The sequence below is a fragment of the Lycium barbarum genome, chromosome 1 (genome assembly GCF_019175385.1).
Source record: "Lycium barbarum isolate Lr01 chromosome 1, ASM1917538v2, whole genome shotgun sequence".
Lineage (NCBI taxonomy): Eukaryota > Viridiplantae > Streptophyta > Magnoliopsida > Solanales > Solanaceae > Lycium > Lycium barbarum.
Window position 1 is genome coordinate 161,443,553 of NC_083337.1, and position 23,489 is coordinate 161,467,041.

Sequence of the window (23,489 nt, forward strand, 5' to 3'; positions counted from 1 at the left end):
TCCCACTTAATAATCTAATCATGGTTAATTAATCCCTAATCTCCATTAATATTTCTATAACAAAAAAAAATTATACGCAACTTGTGCATTAAAACAAAATCGGAGGTTAAAAGTCTCTACCTCGGATCCCAAAATAGTCTCGTTCTTAACTTGTCGCGATTAGTTAAAATATCCCAATGTACAAAAATACGGGATATAACAATATGAGTCCTAGTAGAAAATAACTTTAATTAAATAATATGAATCCTAGCAGGTATGTGATACGAATTTTGAATTTTACAATTATATTCGACATGGAATTGCCTCCTTAGACAAAGTATTTTAGTTAAAGGGTATAAAAGTCGTTCAATATTTAAATGATATTTTGGTCAACCAACATTTATCTCCATGTTTTTAAAATAATATAGGGCAGCCCGATGCACTAAGCTCTCGCTAAGCGTGGGGTCCGAGGAAGGGCCGGACCACAAGGGTCTATTATACGCAGCCTTATCTTGCATTTCTGTAAGAAGCTGTTTCCACGGCTCAAACCCGTGACCTCCTGGTCACATGGCAACAACTTTACCAGTTTTGAAATAATATAGATAATCATAAAATTAACGGATGCCACAGAAAAGCTATTAAACTTTAACGGAGAAATCAAATTTCCAGCTGTAAAAATACAAAACATTAACATTAATTTATATGTATTAATTTAATTCGACACAGTTAAGAAAATTAAGATAATAGTGGAATTGTGATCTCAAACTAAAGATACATATAATGAACGAAAATATTGGTAATATACGTCAATAAGACAGTCCAACCCAAAAAAACTCGAGAGAGCCTATTTAGTAGGCGTTTGGACATGCGGTCGCTTTAACCCAAAAATCCAAAATTATGTATTTCTGAACAACACCGCCTTTAGGCGCACCCTAAGGACCACCCTTTGAATTGTGACTTGCTCATTTGGTAAGATTGTATAAGAATTGAGAATGTTTTGATAGTTTTCACAACTTGTGGGGTTTTTATGTCTATAAGAGAAAATACAACTTAAGATATTCAAATTACATGTCCAAACATGGTTTCAAACCATGTCCAAACGGCTCCTTAGCTTATAGCATTTCTCTTTTTACCGATGAGGGACAATTGACATGTAACAACCACTTCCACTTGAGAACCGCCGATTTTGTTGGCCACAGCTGGCATCCCTTTTAGATTCAGACCGTCGTTATCACTCCTAACACACAGATCACCACTCCGCCCCATTCGTGGATCGGCTCTGATAGACCAAACAAGAGAGCCCGACTAAAGCTTATACTAATGGGTGAAAGAGCTTATTTAACCCATAAATAACAGGGGGCAATTGACACATAACATAAAAATGCCCTTTAAATCTTGCGATCTTAAATATATTCCATGTAGAATGTTGAATAAAAAGAGTTTATTTATTAAATATAGAAAGTGATATTTTCAAATGAACTAAAAAAGAATGTAAAACAATCAAATTGAAACAGAGGAAGTACTCCCTCCAGTTCAAAAGAGTGTCTATTTAGTCATTTGTACGCACTTTAAGAAAATACTAACTCCTAAAAAAATAGGTAATTTGACTAAACTACCTTTAATTGAATAAGTATTGAATTTTAATCACTTAACACTTAATAAGAGCAAATTTCAAAAAAATAAAATTAATTCATTCTTAATTTGATAAGCGTACACTCTGTTTTATTTTGAACCGGGGCAGTAAAATCTTAGTCCCAACGTGCGTTTAGAAAACAAATTGAAACGGATAAACTAAAATTTTGGTCTCAACGTACGTTTAGATTTTAGTTGATCGTTAGACAAAAATTACACAAAACAATCATTTTTTTCGAACTCTTTCTGTCATGAAATGACAAAGTAAAATATATAAATTTAAAATTCCAAAAATATTCACATTTTGTTTAAGTAAAATTCAAAAGATTGATGCGTTATTAATATAAGCCAAGTTAAAAATTCTAGTTTATGTTTTTGACTTATTTTTGTCAATTTGGCTTAAAACAAGTGTTTAAAAGCACTTTTAATTTTAGCCAAACACTATAAAAGTGTTGAAAGCTATTTTGACTTAAAAGCACCTAAAATAAGCCAACCTAAACGGGCTCTAATTTCACAATTGTATTGTAAAGCTTGTTTGGATTGACTTATAAGTTGCTTATAAGCTGTTTTCAGTTTTTTTTAAGTGTTTGACTGGTCAGGTTAAAGTCATTTTGTGCTTAAAATAAGCTCAAAAAAATAATTGAACCGTTTGATTTAGCTTATTTAAAGCAGCTTATAAGTTGAAAATAACTTTTAAGTTGGGCTACCCCAACTTATTTTTTTTAGCTTATAAGCGACTTAAAATAAGCCCATCCAAACCGACTCGTACTTATAAAGAGTTATTGCAAAGGCAGCTCTTCTATTGTTGGCACCTTGATAACATTTCAGAGAATAAACAACAACATAATTTAACTGAAACATCCCCAATTTATTTATAGTGACAATTCAAACTACCACAGAGATCAAATGGTCTTCCTAGTGGAAACTCCAACTTGTAGGAACAGACGGACAAACACACTCTTACAACTCATGAATGTACAAACTTCTCTTGCATCCCAGAGCATTAGTCAGTCTTTGTTTCTCCAGTTCTGATGGTTTCGGGATATAACACATTCTTTGCACCAGTATAATCCGTTACTTTCTTGCTAAGAGCATCCGTTGGTGAAGTTCCGGGTCCAGTGAGATACATCAGTCTGTACATCCACTCTAACACCTCAGGGGCAAATACCTTCCACAAATAGCTAACCCGAAACCAAGCTGGTATTGTCACATATCTTTCGCCTCGACAAGCGCTGTTCACTATTGTCTTGGCACATGATTCGACTTTGGCTACTGGAGTCGCGCTTATTAGTACCTGGTTCACATATAAATGTCAACTTTATTTGTCACACACATTGCTCAAAATGAGTAACTTGTAAAAGCAAATGATGAAACATAAACCTTAACCGAATAAGATATCAAACTTCAAACCAATAGTGATATTCATGCAAGAGACATACTGCCGCCTCCTCTGTCCCTTCTTTATGATTACTAAAATTTCAAGATTTTCAGCTGAAATTACCACTATCAATTAATTCATATTTTAAAATGGATTTAGAAGTTTCCAGTACGCATTCAATATACACATAGTAGGATCTCTTGAAAAACCTGATAAGAATCGCTACAATTTGACAGCAAGAAGCCATTTCACATAAACATGGAGCAACCTCAGGCGGTATATTGTTGATTACATAAAAAGGAAAATAAACAAAAATCTCTAGTCACCTTAAAAATATCTTAATTTTTCAGTTATTTAACCTGGTTTCCAGAACCATAAGTATGATTAACAACTACCTTTGAAAGCATTGTTCGTGGAAAGGAACATAATTGGCGATAGTATAATTTTGGAGTAACTTGTCAATATCAATCTAGTTGCCATCTACTGCCAGACGAAAATGTAGCAAGTGACAAAGAGTGAAACTTACATCCCTCATTCCTTGATCAACCTTCACATCACCACCCTTATCGATGTATTTGCCTTGCGTTAGTTCAGATTCAACAAAGCCAGGTGTTACCAGAGTTATCTTGATGTCCTGCCCCAACTCAATTCTTAACGTCTCGAAGAATTGAGATATTGCTGCTTTGCTTGCCTACCATGACCAAATTTGAGTAGGGTCATCAATATAACATGTGACCGTTTCCAATGGAAGAATAAAAGCAGTATATTTTAATTTGTACCTACATTGTAAAAGCTTGATCTTGGAGCAGGAAGCCAAGCAGCAGATGAAGAAAGCACAATGATCCTACCACCACTATATCTAAGATACGGAATCGCAAACCGGGTCATGTAGACAGAACCCCAGAAGTTGATGTCCTGTGGAATGCCACAGCATATAAATAATAATTCTAACTTCTGTCCACTAATAGTTGTACAATTTTTTACACCATCAAGTTAAATGGCCTACAACACTGGGTAGCTGTTACTTATTCCTAATTCAGTAACCTTAAAAACGCAATAAATAACCTTGTGAAAAAACTATTTACATCATCAACGTATATAGTAATCCATATATAAGGTACTAAGCACAACAAACTATAGCAAATGAGGATTCTCCTAAATTTAGATTCGGTATTTCCCAGGTGGTTGAGACCCAAAGCTCTTCTTCCAGCTCAACATAATGGAAGCACATATATAGTAGTACTAGTTAGCAAAATTATCTGGCACAGTATCATCAACACAATTTGTAAAATGGAAATTGTCACAAATTCCATATATGCTTTTGTTATGTTAAACTTCAAGCTGTCTGCTATATGCAATTTCATGATGAAGTGCCAAAATTGTAAGTTTGTAACTATCAAAATCAATTAATTTCCACTTTACCATGACAGATCTAAGATCAGTGATATCTTCTACGTCTTCAAACAGAGTAATTGCGTGCACTCCAGCATTGTTAACCAGATGGTCCACTGCATTAACAACATAAAAACACACAAAAAAGGTTCCGTAAAACATGCTTAATCGTTTAAAGGCATTATAAGCACGAGAATAAAACGAATAAAATCTGACATCGGCCAAAGTGACTCATGGTTTGATCAACAATCCTTCTGCAGTCATCAGCTTTCGAAACATCAGCATGAACTGTTATAACATCTGGTGACCCTAGATCACGGGCATTTTCGGCCACTTCATTCAAACTCCTCTCTCTTCTGGCTGCAAGGGTTAAACATGCTCCTCTCTTCGCATACTCATAGGCCAGATACTGCAAAATCGACAAAAAAAATAATTTTCCTACATTTAATATTCAGTAATTACTTGAAAGATCCTGCATAACTAATACTATAACTTGAGTTTAACCAATACATTATTCCAGTGATGCAGCCAGACCATTATTTATGGAAGGGGGATTCAAATGTAACAATTTTTTAGCCTCTTAGCCACTTCACTAGAATTTCTTGTGAGAAAAGGGGATTCAACGGAATAATTTTTTCCTTATCTACATAGTATAATTTTCAACTAAGGGGATTAATCCCCTTTCTTCAACTAGCTTTGCCGCAGCACTTGGTTTCCGCGGAATCTGCATAAACTCTATACAATATAGTCACTTAGTTAAAACCTAAACTTATGGATTATTTAACTAAGATAAGTCATGTGGGAATTTATGCATTATTCTATAGGAAATAGAATATGGGATTAAATGTGTACACATGATTTGAAGTCATGAAAATAAAGGACTTCCTTATCCTAAGGCTGTCACTGAATGAATCTGGTAACTAATGCCGCCAGAGAGGCTGAGGTGAGTATAGTCGCATCGCCTTCGACAGCTTCTTTTGCTTTGTAGCTACGGCTCCGGGGAAAGTACCTCACCCTCACCTTTCTACATTTATTATTATATAGAATTTCCTCGGGTCTCTATAAAACAAAATGAATGCCGCCAGAGAGGCTGAGGTGAGTATAGTCGCATCGCCTCCGACAGCTTCTTTTGCTTTGTAGCTACGGCTCCGGGGAAAGTACCTCACCCTCACCTTTCTACATTTATTATTATATAGAATTTCCTCGGGTCTCTATAAAACAAAATGAAAAGCCCGGGTGGAAGCACAAGTGGAGTAATTGTGAAGACTAGCGTAGAAGTTACTCACTTTTTTTTATGGTCCTGAAGTTTGTGAGTTCGAGGTTCTGTTCTAATTTTTTAAAATTAGAAAACTCTAAATTAATATTTTGTACATATTTGACAAAAAATTTAATACAAATCTATGATTTGAACCAAAGCTACTGGTCCGGCCGAACCCACGACCCAGGGGCTAGCTTAGCCCCTGCATGTGTGTTATCAATATGTATATAAGAGTATCTAAATACTAAAATTCCTTAACTTAGGTGATCCCTACTTAGCAATCCATGTATTATATTTCACATGTACAATCCCAATATGAGTGATAAGAATTATGATCATGTTCATGCATAACAATCCAGTTATGTGATAAACAATTTAATTCCTGCATTATGCTCCTGCCACACATCATATCTTAGGCCATAAACAAAAAGAACCCTTAATTAACAATGTTCTTAATTAGTTACAGCCTAAACGAATATTATCAACGTAAAATGCTTGAAATAACCTCGCCGATGCCAGAGGAAGCCCCGGTAATGATGACGACCTTTCCAGCAACATCTTCACTGAAAAGGGTGCCAAAAATTGAGGAGACAAACTTGAAAAATTGAAAGGGAGGCAAGAAAAGAAGCAGACTAAAGAAGGTAAAGGGAGGAGCTACTAAGTTGAGAAATTTGTGAATTAGTTCCACCAACATGGCTTATGAGTTATGTACTTGACGTTGCTCAGACAGATCGAGTGAAACTGTATTTATGGACTCAAAACTTATACTACAGAACGTCTTAATGACATGAAAAAACAAAAAAAAAAAAGGAAAGGTTATCCTTAGTCCTTCACAAAATAAAGACAAAAGAAGAGAGTTTGAGATTGGGATGAATAGGTATGGGCAAAGCGGTGTGTTGTATTTACTACTAATAGTACTGTTTAGATTGGTGGCACCACTGCATGGAAGCAACATGACACGTATTCGAAGTCAAAGCGGTCGTGATGTGTCTTTTAATTTGGTGTGGAAGATCAAGATACAGACAAGATCAGATAGGTGAGATCGATTTCCTATTCTACAAGAGGAAAATGGTCCTTGTCTAGAATTGTTTTTCATTAATAATTGGAGGTAATTTACCTTCATCATTATAAAAATCAGCTAAATTTGAACATATTAGTTTCTAATGACATCAAACGTCTCACGTGAAAAGGATAAAACCTGTTATTAAAATATAAAGTGAATCCCACTTTACCCCTAACATTTAAGGGTTGGGAAACGATACCTCTCTCACATATTGAAGGGAACGATAACCCTCTATTCAATATTTTTCGATGAGAATCTTTTATTTTTAATAAAGATTTTTTTTCTTTTCTTTCTAGAATTAAATACGAATATATATATATATATATAAGATTGTCCCGTTCATCTATTCCGCTGAAAAAAATGTATAACAACTACTTGAAAAAATTTGTTAATAAATTTTAAGCTACGTGTCATTCGTTTTTTTTTTGGGGACAAGAGGGTCAAGATCTTAATTATTATACAGTCTAGTATTAGTACCGCACGATGCGCCGACAATATTAAAAGACACTAATCATGTTGAGTTGTGATGTCACTTGGTTGAGTACATTCTATCATATTGTTTTAACAAAATGTCAAGTATTATCTAATTTTTCGATATAATACACTCAAATTAATGATATTTCTGTGAAATTAAAGGAAATAAATTAATCTTTTTAAATATTATTTGAGTTGATCTTTAGATTTAATTCATAATATATATATATATATATATATATATATGTGTGTGTGTGTGTGTGTACATTTCTCTAACCCTTTTCTCATTCAGCTTTTCTTACTATAATAATTTAACTATTTTTTTGACATTTAGTATCTTACGTTTAATCAAAATAATATCATATATGATATTAGTCGTGATTTTGAACTCGTCCAAAATATAAATAGAAACTTTCGCTTGTTACTTGTCGTGAGTTATATTGAATTATTTAATAATTACTATTTAGCAATCTTTTACATAAGCAATTAAATTATTTTCTCTTTTGTTTCCAATCCACCAAATTTTGTGTTTTTAATTTTAATTGTTGATATATATATATATATATATATATAGAGAGAGAGAGAGAGAGAGAGAGAGAGAGAGAGTGAGAGACGAAATTCAAAACTTGGACATGTAGATAAAAATATAGGTAAGATTTAACAAGATTAAATCTCGTTTTTCAATGGCTGGTTTAGTAACTTTTTATTATTTTTTTGGAATTAACTACTTATTCTCACCGGAAAATATTGAATAGGGGGTATCGTTCTCATTCAATATGTAAGGGTATCCTTTCCCTAACATTTTGGTAAACTGGGATCCACTCTAAACTATATGAATGATCTTAAAATTTGCCTCTCTATTTTAAAGAACAGAGTTACTCCATCGGCTGCACCATCATCTTCTTTTTTTAACACGCAAAATCTCCAATAGTCAGATATCTATCCCAAGTTCAAATTGATTTCGCTGAAAAATATGAGGAAACTTGTATTACTTTATTATTTTCATCCACTTTAGGGTGCATATATTCTCATTTGCTAAACAGGAAACAGAGGATATATACCCATGATAACTTGCTGTAGCTCTCCTTCAAAAGGTATACTCAAAATGTACGCATGTTTTGTTTCGTTTCGTTTTACAGAAGAGGACAAGCTATAATCAATTGTTCTTTTGCAAGTTTTGGATGATTCCTGATTCTCCGGTGACAATATTCCTATATATTGAAGATCTCAATCCAAAGAACAAGACAAGCTCTTTTAGCTTCAAAAAGGAAAATCAAGTACACTAAGCTCCTGCTATGCGGAAAAAGTCCGAAAAAAGGCCAGACCTCAATTAGCTCAAATTTTTTAGTAAATTTTCCCAGCCTTCAATCACACCTGTTTCATATACACGCGGAGAAATCCATCAGTGACCAATTAACAAAAGCTGCAACACTTTGAATGCTATCGCGATACACTCAAACGTTCTAGTGAGAATCGATCTCAAGCACCAACTCCAGACATGCATCAACTTTAACTAAGATTGGAGGAAATAATTAAGAACTCTCATCGACAAGCAAACAGATTATTACAAACTTTAAAAGTCAGGATACAAAATCCACAGTATCTTTCATCAATTCCTATTTTGATATTACAGATGAAATACAGAGTGTTTTTCGCTGATTACAAAACGAGCTCGCAACGGTTCCACATAAATTCGCCTCCTCAGTAGTCAGTCCTCACTGCGTTTCACGTTCACCTGTACCAAAAACCAATAAAAGAACCAAGAACAATTAATTGGAATCAACTGACTAGGCATCGGAAATATTACTCTTTGGCCTCATGCACATCAAAGATCCATGAAATCGCGGTAAAATGTATTTTTGTGAAATAAGAGTACAATATTTTCAAGTCTCCATATTAAGTTTATGACCTACATTAGCCATAAAATATATTCATTTTAAGCTTGTGACCTACATTAACCATAGATAAATCTTTATGGTTAGGCATTGGTAGAATAATCAATAACCAATAAAACAAGCCTAATACAATAACCTGGAAAGAAAAAACAGAGCAATAACATGCCATAGCCAGTTTAATTAAATGAATGGCATAAAATTTACTCTTAATATTGTGTGATTAGCATAAATTCTAATTAAAGTTGATACCTTTAACTATCGCAACTTCTAAAGGATAAAAGAGATTATTAAATCAGTCAATGAAAAAAAAAAAAAAAAAGACAATCACCTTGGCAAGAGGGGGAGATTTCTCTCTGAAATATTGAGCTCCATATCTGTTGATGAGCTTTTCCCTAACAAATTTTTCATAAATAAATGCAGCTCCTCTGAACTGGGGAAGAACTAGCCATGCCACCATTGCTAGCTTCACATCATACCAAATAGGTATCCTACAAATCAAGTATAGAAATTGAAGATTATTTTTCTCTCTGTTTCCTCTCCTCTTCTAGGATCTGTCTGGAAATTACTGTGTAATTGCTACAGAGTTTTGACCAGACTAGAAATCCATTCAACAACCTATTTGATAATGTATGTACATAAATAATAGCTAGTCCAACCATCTCCTATGTAGTTACTTAGCTGTGTAAATCACTATGCAATTACGTAGTTGCCACTTGCCAACAAAACCATAGTGTAATTCCTAATGTCATGTTTGGTTTCACAAGTATATTTACATAATTTGATATTCTTTATTTTAAATAAATCTAACTAAAAAAAAAAAAAAATTTAGTTTAGATTTGACAAATATGTGCGCATATAAAAAATATCAAAAAAAAAAAAAAAATGAAAAGTCACATGACAATTACACCATGTAATTACCACCACCCTTTCATTGTTCCCTTAGAGGGTGTAATCGCTATCAAGTAACGCACATTCCATGCTGATGCTGATTAAGTAATTGCTTGGCCAAACAATGTAAATTATACCCAAATCCAATTACAGAGTAACCTTCTAAATATAGGCCCTAGTTTTGATATACTAGTACTAATTCTTTTCTTAGCTATTCTTAGAGAAAAGGGCAGGGAATGAGGGGCGCGGGGGTAAGAGGTTACTTACCATTCAAGAGCAGGTTGAAGGACCATCTCCATGAGAGTGAGAAAAGAGTAGAGAATCCAGTATGCTAGCCATTGCTGATCATCCAACTTCGATTTGCTCTCCATAGCCACTACTGATGCATATCTTCATGCCAAAAAAATAACACACACACGGAAAATAAGACGTAATGAAAATGTTTAACATATCATTCTTGAGAACAAGGAAAACTGAAATAATTGAGGTTTAAGACATTATATTAGGTTGGCCCTTGGACATGAATTGGTTGATATTGAAAAAAAAAATGAAATTAAGTAGAAAAATCGTATTTAGTGATTGAAATTGCGTTTGGAGTTCGTACGTGAACACATAGTTAAAATTTTATGGGTGAAAACTCCCCTTAATCATATTTTTGAAACTTCAAATTCTATATTGCAAGTTTAAAGTTGAAATAATAAAAAGCCGATGTTGGGTTTTTTGTGTGTGAATGGGAAATGAAGAGGTGTTTTTCCGAAAAGACACAGGAAAAAGGATGAGGTTGTGTTTTTCCGAAAAGACACGGGAAAAAGGATGAGGTTGTGACTTTTCTGATAAGGCACAATCGCACCCCTTCACACTATATTGGCTATAAATTTAGAGGACTAGCCTCAGTTCTCCGAATAGAAAAATTATGCACCTCTTCTACATGTTTTCTTAGAAACAAATATCGATACATATTTTCTTACAAACAAATATTGAGTCTTTGTGTGATTTGTTGCCGAATTTGTGTTCGACGAATTTATTCGAGTTTGAAGTACCGCTACACCTGCGACATGTATATTTGGGAGAAAGTAATCCATAATCTCGGATATGGTGAGGGCAGGGGCAGGGGCAGGGGCGGAGCTAGGTAGGCTCCGCGGGTTGATCCGGACCCGCTCGGCAAAAAATTACGGTGTATGTATAAGGCTAAAATTATTCTCAGTAGATATGTATTTATAATAGAAAATCTTGGCACCGCCACTGGATGAGGTGATTAAATTCCTCAAGGACACACGGTGACTTTTGCGGTCTCGGATATTTTTCAGCGTTTCTGTTAAAATGCTCACTGAAACCAATAAGTATCTATTTTATTTTTAATGAATATACTTACAGAGGATAGAGCAACATCACCGATGGCCTGCATATGAAGATAGTTTCAAAAATAAACTCAGAACAAAAGCTTCACTAGGAACAGAAAGTTGAAATGAAAATGTTAAGGAACTAAAAAATTACCCGGCAAGAGTATGAAGGTGAGTCATCGCAGTCAAGAATTTACCCATTATTTCTTGTGCTGAAAAACAAAAGCTTTCCTTCAACTAAAGTTAGTCTTGTATCTGCCGAATCAGGTGAGAACTAAATGCAGTTTAGTATTAGGGTTGTTTGAAACAAAGATAGTGACAGCACATTCACATAAGACGATGCCAGCAAGACACGTGGATGCCCACTAAACTTTGCAAGTCGGCATATTATTCTCTCGCGTCCACCTGATCTTTTTTTTTTTTTTTTGGTCGACGGATATTACTTTTTACCTTTAGCACTGGCATTGGCCACATTACTATACGGGTTAGTGTTGCAATAGGTCGGGCCGGGTTAAATAAAGTAGAGAAAATATCCGACCCTCCCATAGAAATATAATATACCAGTACTAAAGTATATACACCATTTAATACTGTTAAAGCACTTTTCTGATTCTCTTGTCGTGTCTTCGTTGTAAATCATCAAAGTAAAGGGTTTTATGCAAAAGAACAGTATCAGGTTGCACAACATTTATTTTTAATAGTGGAAAAAAGCTGTAGTGTGCAACAGGTTAGGCACTCAGGTGGTACCAGAAACTTTAATTTGATGTTAAGTCTTTGGGACCCTTTCTTTTCAGGATGAAACAGAGTTCTCCATTACAGATTTTTATCTAATATATCTATCCTTCAAAGGACTAACAGGAGATGAAATGTGAAGCCCTAGAATCATCTAAGGAAGCTATAAAGAACAAGAAAATTAAGAAATTGAAGACAAATAATCTTTATCCTAACTTTAAATAGGAGTCCATTTCAAAGCTTGGAGGACCATTATGTCCAAACAGAGAATAGTTTAAAGAGCTTGAGATCTTCTAAACTCCACATAGTGAGAAAGAGAAAAAGACTCACCAGAGAAGGGCGTTGGATGAGGGAAGAGAAACGGTTTCCTGAAGTAATGTCGCTTGTCCTTGTAAAATTGCCTAATGCGTTTGAGCCTATGAGGGGAAAATTTTCCAAACGTAAGTTACTTTTTAACCCCCCTAGTTGAAAAACAGTACAACTATCAAACTATATAGGTGAATTTTTATGATAGTGCTTGTTTTTTCGCATATAATAATAAATAGAGGCGATTCAAACATTTGGAGTTTATAGAATCACGAACTCAAGTAAAAATTATAATAATAGTTGAGTTCACGATGAAATATTTGTAAATGTTCAGTGAATTCTTAATTAGAAATATGATATCTACGCAACAAACACTATTTTATCTTGCTTTAACGCTTGAGAATTTTTAACATGTATGCCCGTTAGTTATCAGTTTTAAGAAATGGATAATATTGATAAAATTTGGTGAAGATGATAGGATAATTTTTTCTGGATATTTTATTCATGTACCTTTGATGTATATATACAAACCATGTGAAGAAAAAAACAGTAAATGAAATTTACATGGGCCCTTGTACACATGTCCTAAATCTATTGGGTAGTACATAACAAATTTGTTACTGACTACTTATTTCTTTAGCTGCAAATCACGTGACCTTGTTCCAGATATTTCCATTTTGCACAGTTGTTCAACAATAATCCAACACTCCAAATTCAATCCATCAAATAACGAGTGGAGGGTGGATATGCACTACACGTGTCCCATTCTAGAAGAGAAACAGCTTTAGTTCAGCTTTGGAAAGTCAAATATCATTTTGTGTTGTCCGAAAAAAACTTTTCTCTTTCTTGACTCTTCTTTCTTCCTTGATTTAATTGATGCTGCCATTGGAATCGGAAAATCCATAGATGTAGATGTAGAGTTCTGGTTCTGGTTGTCAACATCCCCCCTCAAGTTGGAGGGGAGAGATAAAACCCCTAACTTGCGCATGATATTCCGATGGGAAACTCCGTTTAAAGGCTTGGTGAACAGATCGGCGATCTGTTTCTCCGATGGAACGAAAAGCAAAGAAATCATGCCAGATAGGTACTGCTGACGGACAAAATGGCAGTCAAGCTCTACATGTTTGGTTCTCTCGTGGAAGACGGGATTTCGTGCGATGTGAATCGCAGCTTGGCTGTCGGAATAGATCGACACTGGCAGTGATGGAGAAATAGAGAAATCGACAAAAAGACGAACAAGCCATGTGAGCTCTGCGGTGACTTTTCGCATGGATCGATACTCGGCCTCCGCCGAAGAAAGTGAAATGGAAGCTTGTTTCTTGGATTTCCAAGAAATAGGTGAACCGCCGAGTGTGATATAAAAACCACTCACTGATCGGCGTGAGTCCGGACAAGATGCCCAATCGGCATCACAAAATGCAAGGAGATAAAAGGAAGGATGAGCAGATAAAAGAATTCCTTGTCCGGGGTCGAGCTGAAGATAACGGAGTACTCTGAGGGCAGCAGAGAAGTGAGAAAGGGATGGCCTTTGCATGAACTGGCTGAGCTTCAAAACTGCAAAAGCCAATTCTGGTCGCGTATGAGTGAGGTAATTTAACTTACCCACTAAATGCCTATAAACAGTAGGGTTCTCCATTACTGAATCAACTTGTTCTCTTAATTTGATTGTAGGATCAAGTGGGGAAGACACACTGGGAAGATGGCTACAATCAAACTCTTGTAACAATTCCAAGGTAAATTTTTTCTGGCTGATAATAAAACCACGGGTGTCTCTGATAATCTCCATTCCTAGGAAATAATGAATGTCACCAAGATTTTTTATTCTGAATTCTGAGTGAAGAAAATTTGTGATATGAGCAATTTCCTGTTCATCACTTCCTGTAAGAAGGATGTCATCAACATAGACTGCTAAAATTGAGATGAGATCACCATTTTTCTTAAAAAACAAAGAATAATCATTTTGAGATGCTGAATATCCTTTGTAGTTTAACGCTCCAGCAAGCCGAGCATACCACTGCCGTGAAGCTTGCTTTAACCCATACAAAGATCTTTTGAGAAGACAAACATGGTTGGGAGTAGGTGGTGTAACCCCAGGCGGAAACTTCATAAAAACTTCTTCCTCTAGATTACCATGTAGGAAAGCATTATTGACGTCCAACTGAGAAACTGGCCAATTTTTCTTAATAGCTACTGCCAACAGACATCTGATGGTAGTCATCTTCACGACAGGGGAGAAAGTTTCATTATAATCTATCCCTTGTCTTTGTATGTCCCCCCTGACCACCAATCTAGCTTTGAGCCTTTCAATGGATCCATCTGAGTTCTGTTTGACCTTGTATACCCATTTACAAGGGAGAGCCTTCTTTCCCAAATGTAGTTCAACTACATCCCATGTGTTGTTTAATTTAAGTGCCTCAATTTCTGTATTCATAGCCTCCTTCCAGCCAGGATGGGATAGAGCTTCTAAATAGGTAACAGGTTCAGATGGATAATGTGATGTGGGTTCTTTAGAAACTGCAAGAAGGGTGAAAGTGTGCTTCGTCAGACTAGGTGGTGTGGCAAAACAAGATTGAGTGAGATCAGTGAATAAAACATTAGTGCAAATGAAATCATCCAAATAGGATGGTCTATGACTGTTCCGTTCAGATCTTCTAAGTGGAGGGGGGTTGATGGTAGAAGAAGAAGTGTTCTCGGGTGTATTAGGCATAGGTGAATGTGAAGGGGATTCATTGGATGAATCATTTGTTGTAGAGGGATTAGGGTCACTTGCTTGTTCATCAGAGTGTGAAAAAGAAAATGATTCTGGTAGATGATGTGAGGAGTGATCAGCAGGAAAATGGTGTGCTGGTGTAGGCTGATTTGAGGCAAAAGGAAATATGTTTTCATGAAAATGCACATCCCGAGAGACAAAAACTTTCTTACTTTGTAAATTCAAAAGCTTGTAACCCTTTTGCGGTTGTGGATAACCCAGAAACACACACTCTACAGCTCTAGGATCAAATTTTCCTCTGCCTTGAGACAAAGTGGAGGAGTAACATAAACAACCAAAACTTCTTAGGGACTGGTAACATGGCTTTTTGTGAAAAAGTATTTCATGAGGTGTTTTCCCTTTCAAAACACTAGAAGGCAGCATATTAATGAGATTTGTTGCGGTCAAGACACACTCTCCCCAATAAGACATAGGAACTTTAGATTGAAAAAACAGACCTCTGGCTATCTCCAAAAGATGTCTGTGTTTTCTCTCCACAACCCCATTTTGTTGTGGAGTAGCAACACAGCTTCTCTGATGCAATATACCTAGTTCAGCTAAGTAAGATGCTTCTTGTGACCCTGATCCTAACTCCAAAGCATTATCAGACCTGATACACTTTAATTTCCTATTGAATTATCTTTCCATCATGGCAATAAAACATTTTAAGATTGGGAAAGCATTACACTTAGTGCTAAGTAAAAATATCTAAGTTCCTCTACTAAAATCATCAACTATGGTAAGAAAATACTTATATCCATTGTAAGTACACTGTCTATATGGTCCCCAGGTATCAATATGAATAAGATCAAAAATTCTCTTTGTCTTGATTGTACTGATAGGAAAAGATGATCTAGTTTTCCTAGCTTTAGGAAAATTTTCACACACAAAATTAGAGAGAGATGTTGAATTTATAAAATTGAAATGTTTCATTGCTGATTTGGGTAGGTGTTCCAGCCTAATATGCCAAAGACTTACATCTGGAATAGCATTGATAAAAACAGGACTAGAAACTGAACTTGAAACAAAATGAGAATCATTCCTTTGTGATATAGGATTCATCTTTCTTAGGAGAAAAACTAGACTTAGAAACTGAAGGCTGCAATAAGTACAATCCTTCTTTGACATCACCAAAAGCTCCTGCCCTCCTCAGTAAAAGGTCCTGCAAAATGCATGCAGTAGGAGTGAATAAAAGATTGCATTGAAACTGGAAACACAATCTATTAACCGAGAGTAAATTATATTTGAAAGATGGCACATGAAGAACATTCTTCAGAGTCAGATCAGAGGAGATAGGAACAGTCCCTGTATGGGTAACAATTAACTAATATGAATTGGGCAAACTCACACTTAGAGGAACAGGAAGGGCTGTTAAGGAAGTAAACCAGTTAAAGTCAAAACACATGCTCAGATGCACCTGAATCTATGATCCAGGTGCTAGAGTTAAAAACTGACAAGCAAACCTCTGTGTATTTAAGAATAGTACCAACTATTGCATTTGCATCCGGTGTTGTGGAGACACTGCTTTGTCCCATTTGTTCGATTTGCATCTGTTTAAACATCTGTGCAACTTCTGCCTTTTGTTCTCTACTTCGATGTTGCAAATTGCTGGTAGAATTCTGATATTGTTGTCCCTCCCTCTAATCATGTATCTCATCATATCCCAGTGCTGCATTTCCTCTGATTGAGTTTTGAGAATTCTTTCCTTTGTTAAATTCAAAATCCTCTGGGAAACCATGTAATCTAAAACAGTCATCTATGACATGTCCAATCCTGTAGCAGTGTCTGCAGCTCACATTAGGATTGAATTTTGCTCTCTTCCCCTTCCCCTTAAACTGGATATTTCCAGATTTCTGTTGGTATGGTTGAGGAAGGAAACCAGCAGGTCTTTGAATCTGCATCTGTCCGTAACCTTGATGTTGTGTTTGAGGATAAGGACTTGCAAATTTTTGTCCCTAGTATCCCTGATTTTTCTGAAAATTATTTCCACCTTTGAAAACTGAACTCCCCCCTTTATAGTTATTTTTTCCTTGGTTACTGACCATAAAGAGGAAGATTCTGAAAATATATGACTATTCACATAGATTTCCCTTTGATTCTCATCTTGCAACAACAATGAATGAGCATGGTCCATGCTAGGCAAAGGGTTTATCATCAAATATTACCCGTAGCATGTGCATAAACATCACTCAAACCCATTAAGAACTGGATAAGTCTTTGATCTTGCATAGATTTAGTGATTTTTCCTTTTCCTTCACATGTACAAACACAGGTGCAAACTACATCACAATTTAAGGAATCTATTTCATCCCATAATGTTTTTAAATTTGTAAAATAACCTGATATATCTGAGTTTCCTTGTACCAAAGCACTCAGTTCTTTCTGGAGATGATATAGTTTTGCTCCATTTGATTTTCCAAATCTGCTTTCTAAACTGTCTCATAGTTCCTTTGCAGTTTTAGAGTAGATTACACTGTCTTTGATTTCCTTAGATAATGAGTTAAGGAGCCAAGCAGTGACCATGTCATTGCAACAATACCACTGTGGGTAATAATTTGAGGCTAGATCTGGTTCCTTACATGTACCATTAATAAAACCCAATTTTCTTTTTGTAGAAAGGGCTATCAACACTGATCTCCTCCATCCTGGAAATCCTTTGCCATCAAATACAGTGTTGATAAGGGACATTCCAGGTGAATCCGAAAGGTGAAAGTGGTATGGATGATTCTGGGTGATCGCATTATTATCACCATCAGTGATACCTGAAGAAGAATTTCCCTCTGGCATGTTTGATTTAGGTTAAATGACACAGAAATATGTTTGTAGAAAATGGATCGAGCTTTCACTGCTCTGATACCATGATAAAATTTGGTGAAGATGATAGGATAATTTTATTCATGTACCTTTGATGTATATATACAAACCATGTGAAGAAAAAAACAGTAAATGAAATTTACATGGGCCCTTGTACGCATGTCCTAAATCTATTGGGTAGTACATAACAAATTTGTAACTGACTACTTATTTCTTTAGCTGCAAATCACGTGACCTTGTTCCAGATATTTCCATTTTGCACAGCTGTTCAACAATGATCCAACGCTCCAAATTCAATCCATCAAATAATGAGTGGAGGGTGGATATGCACTACACGTGTCCCATTCTAGAAGAAAAACAACTTTAGTTCAGCTTTGGAAAGTCCAATATCATTTCGTGTTGTCTGAAAAAAACTTTTCTCTTTCTTGACTCTTCTTTCTTCCTCGATTTAATTGATGCTGCCATTGGAATCGGAAAATCCATAGATGTAGATGTAGAGTTCTGGTTCTGGTTGTCAACAAATATATATGATCTGTATTTGATCCACTCTTGATAAATTAATTATCGAATTCTTTCTAATTAGACGGATTGATCCAATACTTAAGAAATTTATCTGTTTTTCAACACTATTTTTGCATGTAGACAATACATTACTTTCGTAACACAAAAGAGGAAAAGGAAAAAAAAGAAAAAGAAAAGGGATTAGATCAGAAAAGAATATGTTTTCTTAATTGATATCGAGTGCCCAATGAGAATCGATGATATGTGTAATTTAATATCTTTCTAACTTTCTAATAGATTCTGTTTAAAGATATTTCAGATGCTCAGATGCACTAATAATAGTACTTCCATTTTATCATACACCCATTGGAACAAATACCAACTTATCATCAAAAGTTATAAATATAATAAATCGTGTAAAACCATCTACACATTAAATTCAAAAGCTAAATACGAACTTATCATCAAAAGTTATAATTTTAATAAATCGTGTAAAACCATCTACACATTAAATTCATAAGCTAAATAATTAAGATGATAAGTGAAGCAAGTTAAGATCTTAATATCCCCTCTATTTTGCTTCAATTCAAAGTTTGAACATTTGAGTTGGAACGTCGTATAACTTGACATTGGCATATAGCCACACAAATACACTATACCGTGATGCTTTCTTGAGATGTCTTTTACCAAATTACTCCTAGCTGAAATTAACATTAACCACGTGGGCCATGTTATCGATGCAGGTGGTCGATGACATTTTACTGACATTTTACAGACATGTGGGCCATGTTTGGGTAACCTCTTTATTGGAGAAAAAACTTTTTATCCTCTATAAATCGAAAAATCTCTCTCATACAACATAATACAATAACATCCATAATGTAATCACTACAGAGTCTCGTTTAGGAGGAGATTATTCTTTCAATAGTTTTTTTATGATTTTAATATTAATTTTTTCAATATGTAGGTCAATTGATCAAATCATATTAATTACTAATATTATGCTTTTTTAGTCTATGTTCTTTGTTGCCTGATTTATCACCGTCAAAGTTTGCAATTGTTAGCTTCAAGGTGGATTAGTTCACTTTGCAACCAACTTGGCGATAGCGAAGAGTTTTGTCAAAGAAAACAAAGAAAAAAAAAAGTTTGAAGTGCTACATGTGGAGAGGAAATTTCAACCATATTTTCAATAATCCTGCTGCTGCGTATCTTTAAAAATAAAAAATTATATTTTTAACCTATGCTTATTTTTCATGCTTGGGCTCCAATTTTTGGTTTTTTAAGGCATGAGCTCAAATTACTAACCCTTGCTCATTTTTAACGTTTGGGCCAATTTTAACCCATGTTTACTTTAACGCATGGGCTCCACTTTCAAGCTGTGTTCATTTTAACGCACAAAGCTCAAAATTTTAACGGGTAAATTACGTATATATACATATTAAGGCAAAATATTTACGAAACGTGATGATAGTTTTCTATTTACAAAACATAACATTACAAACTCTATAACAAACATACTTTTAAAAATATATATATATATTTTTTTATTTTTTATTTTTAATTTTTTTCGCTCAAAAATTTATGTATGAAAGTTGTATGAAATGTGTATATCTCGTTCAAGGCAAAGTTCGCTCAAAATTTAGTGTATGAAAACTGTATGAAATGTGTATATCTCGTTCAAGGTTTAAAAAATCACCTCAAAATTGTATGTATGAAAACGGTATGAAATTTGTATCTCGCTCAAGGATTAGAATTTCACTCACATTTTCGTGTATAAAGTTCATGTTAGATTTCTCTAAAATTAATACAACCACTATAACATTGTATACAACTTTGATACAACATTCAAGACTTAAAATAATCGTTTAAATTTTGGAAATTTTACATAAATGACTACACTTTAGGGGTTTAAAATTTGTCATAGCTACAGTTTCAATATTTACACTGCGTAGCTACAGTTTCCCCGCTGTATTCAAAAAATGGCTCGCTGTATTCATAAAACGGCCTAGCTGTATTCATGAATACAGCGAATAAAAAAATTTCAAAAATTCTTTTCACTGTATTCAAGTCATATGTATTCAACTCAGCTGTATTCATGTCAAATGTATTCAACTCAGTTGTATTCATCTATAGCTACTTTTATTCACTTTATTGTATTTAAAAATCAGTGGTATTCAAACAACATAAATACAAAAAATATTGTATTCAACTTGTTGCATACAAAAATTTTTTTAGTGAAGGCAGCGAGTAATACACTAAAAATTGAATACATAAAAAAATACACTAAAAATTAACAAAAACACTCAAAAAAACTGAATACAAAACAATAAAATGAATACAATCTAAAAAATTAACCAAAAAAACTCAAAAATAATGAATACAAATGCTCCGATGATCTCGGCAGACCTGAGAAAGGGGGAAAGAGAGAGATCTGGACAGAGATACACTCAATAGAACAGGCAGAGAGACGAGTTGGTTTAGCTGGAGTTAGGTTTCACCGGAGCTGGTTTGGACGGAGATGGCAATGAAGGGTAGGATTAGAGAAGGGGTGGTGATTTGAGAAGCAGTGGAGGGATGGTCGGGTTGGTGGTTTCGTGTTGGCTGGAGATTGAGGGCGTGGTGGAAGATCTGGTAGGTGCTATCGGAGTTCCGCCGGCGGTGGTGGTTGTCGGAGTAGAAGAAGACGGCTTAGAGAGAGAGGTGATGGAAGAGAGAGAAAATGAAGGAAAATGGGTGGAAGGATGTCCATAGGGTCCTTCAACGGAAACTTCAAGGTGATCCACAGAGGAAGGCAAAGAGATAACATCATAAAGCTTCTTAGTCCAACTTCCTTCACATTTGATGACGAAACTAATTGTATCTGATTCTAAGTTACTGTGAATGGATGCCAACTGCAGCTTTAATATGCCTGGCACATTTAGGAACATGACGCTTGTCACAGAGGTGATGGAGGAGAGAGAAAATGAAGGAAAATGGAAGGAGATTGTGAGAGAATAGAGAGAAAATAGTTTTTAATTTTAAATACAATATAATTTTACTATACTAGTTACCTTGTGTAATTGACATACAAGATTTAGCTATGAGATGTAGTTTGGGCAAAGTATAGCTACTAAATGTAAATAAGGCCTAATGTTCTCTACACTATGTAGATTTCCCTTAAATTTTTGTGTATGAAATGTGTATATCTTGCTCAAGGCTTAAAAATTCACTCAAATTTTGTGTATGAAAAACGTATGAAATGTGTATATCTCAATCAAGACTTAAACATTACGCTCAAAATTTAATGTATGAGAATGGTATAAAACGTGTATATCTCACTCAAGACTTAATTTCATTCACATTTCGTGTATGAAAACCTATATTAAAATTTCACTTACACATTTCATACAGTTTTCATACATAAAAATTTGAGGTAATTTTTTAAGCCTTTAATATAAAATTGTTTTTTTTTAAGTTTAAAAAAAATATTTTCTGAAAATAAAATAAAAAAACGAAAAATATATGAAAATCCGTCTTGTTTCGTAAAATATCGTTACGTTTTGTAAATAAGGAAAACTATCGTCACGTTTCGTAAATATTTCTCCTTAACATGTATATATACGTAGTTTTCTCAAATTTCAATCCATACCCACTTTTAACCATAGCAGGCAACTAGGGATGTTCGTGGTTCGGTTTGAGCTGGTTATCATCTAAAAGATGATCAAATCAAGTTAGTCTATTTTTCAAATGTTAGAATCAAATCAAATCAATTAAGTCGGTTTTTCATTGCTTCGGTTTTACCGGGTTTTTTATTTTTTTGGTTTTTTGTCGGTTTTTATTAAATATATGATAATATACGTCCAGACACATATTAAATTGACTATTTTCTAGCATAATACTACCAAACCAATTACTCATATTTGAGAAAATAAAGAAATATAAACCTAATCAAGTTATCTATGTACTTCCTCCAAAAAATTGTATGCACCATCTAAGAATTTAGCCATTTTCAAGGAATATAAAAAAAAAATCTTACAACGAATTTGTTTTTGTGCAACAATTAAAAATTTAGTTGTGATATACCAAGATATCTTGCTGAATAATTAAAGGACTCGAAAACAAGTTATTTTGAACAAGAAATAGATTCTTAGAATTATCAAAATAAAAATAACAAATCAAACTAAAAATTAAATACAAAAATTAGATTACTATAAAGGCAAAAACATAAATTAGGAATCAAGAGTGCAAAAGATTAATATCGTAAAATTTCATTTTTTTTATAAATGTGTGTGTGTGTGTGTCTCTCTCTCTCTCTCTCTCTCTCTCTCTCTCTCTCTCTCTCTCTATATATATATATATATATATATATATATATATATATATATAAATAAATAAATTTTAGATAGATATTTTTATTGTTGGTTTGGTTTGATTTTTCGGTTATTTTTTACTTAAAATCAAATTCAAATCAAATTTTGTTGGTTTATAAAATGAAAAACCAAAATCAAATCAAATCAAAAGGTGTCGGTTTTTTCCTTCGGTTTGATTCGATTTTCAGTTTGGTTTGATTTTTCGATTTTTCGTGAACGCCCCTACAAATAGCAGTGATGAAGATTACGTGAAGAAGGCGGATCAAGTTATGTCAAGAAAATCCATGCTAAAAGGGGAGATTTGTTAGGATTTTACCCTGATTTTCTTACCATATTTGGAATTTACCTTATCTTGAAGGAAGGACAAAGTGTGTTTACTTTTCCCAAAAGGAAACTTTTAATATTCCATATTTGGGTAACCTCTGGAAGAAAAGGTTTTGGACCTCTATAAATTGAAGAATCCACTAACACAAAGTAATCTACAATATAGTCACTAAAGAGTCTCGTTTAGGGGGAGATTATTCTTTCAATTGTTTTTTATGTTTTTAATATTAGTATTTCAATATGCAGGTCAAATGGCCAAAGCATATTATAATGTTATGCTTTTTTAGTATATGTTCTTTGTTGTATGATTTATCGTCGTCAAGATTTGTAATTGTTAGTTTTCGCATGACGCTGCGATTCTTTCGATCTGAACAAAGTATCCTTACAACTTGTGATTTTAATGGCATTTGATGAC

General features: G+C 34.4%; 3 protein-coding genes across 3 annotated transcripts; all 3 read right to left on the minus strand.

The window, feature by feature from the left end:
* Positions 1–2,458: 2,458 nt before the first annotated feature.
* LOC132602593 (11-beta-hydroxysteroid dehydrogenase A-like) lies at positions 2,459–6,471 on the minus strand. Its single transcript, XM_060315409.1, has 6 exons — positions 6,145–6,471; positions 4,598–4,790; positions 4,412–4,497; positions 3,773–3,904; positions 3,516–3,680; positions 2,459–2,905 (listed from the first exon to the last, which is right to left on the minus strand). The coding sequence occupies exons 1-6, from the start codon at positions 6,331–6,333 to the stop codon at positions 2,615–2,617; spliced, it is 1,056 nt and encodes a 351-aa protein (XP_060171392.1). The 5' UTR covers positions 6,334–6,471; the 3' UTR covers positions 2,459–2,614.
* Positions 6,472–8,721: 2,250 nt separating this feature from the next.
* LOC132602604 (HVA22-like protein e) lies at positions 8,722–12,485 on the minus strand. Its single transcript, XM_060315419.1, has 6 exons — positions 12,362–12,485; positions 11,454–11,554; positions 11,332–11,358; positions 10,227–10,349; positions 9,400–9,559; positions 8,722–8,911 (listed from the first exon to the last, which is right to left on the minus strand). Exons 2-6 carry the CDS (start codon positions 11,498–11,500, stop codon positions 8,885–8,887), a joined length of 384 nt encoding a protein of 127 aa, XP_060171402.1. The 5' UTR covers positions 11,501–11,554; positions 12,362–12,485; the 3' UTR covers positions 8,722–8,884.
* Positions 12,486–16,726: 4,241 nt separating this feature from the next.
* On the minus strand, positions 16,727–17,873 carry LOC132617224 (uncharacterized). The gene is made up of 4 exons (XM_060332186.1): positions 17,626–17,873; positions 17,426–17,520; positions 17,252–17,338; positions 16,727–16,998 (listed from the first exon to the last, which is right to left on the minus strand). Exons 1-4 carry the CDS (start codon positions 17,871–17,873, stop codon positions 16,727–16,729), a joined length of 702 nt encoding a protein of 233 aa, XP_060188169.1.
* Positions 17,874–23,489: the final 5,616 nt, after the last annotated feature.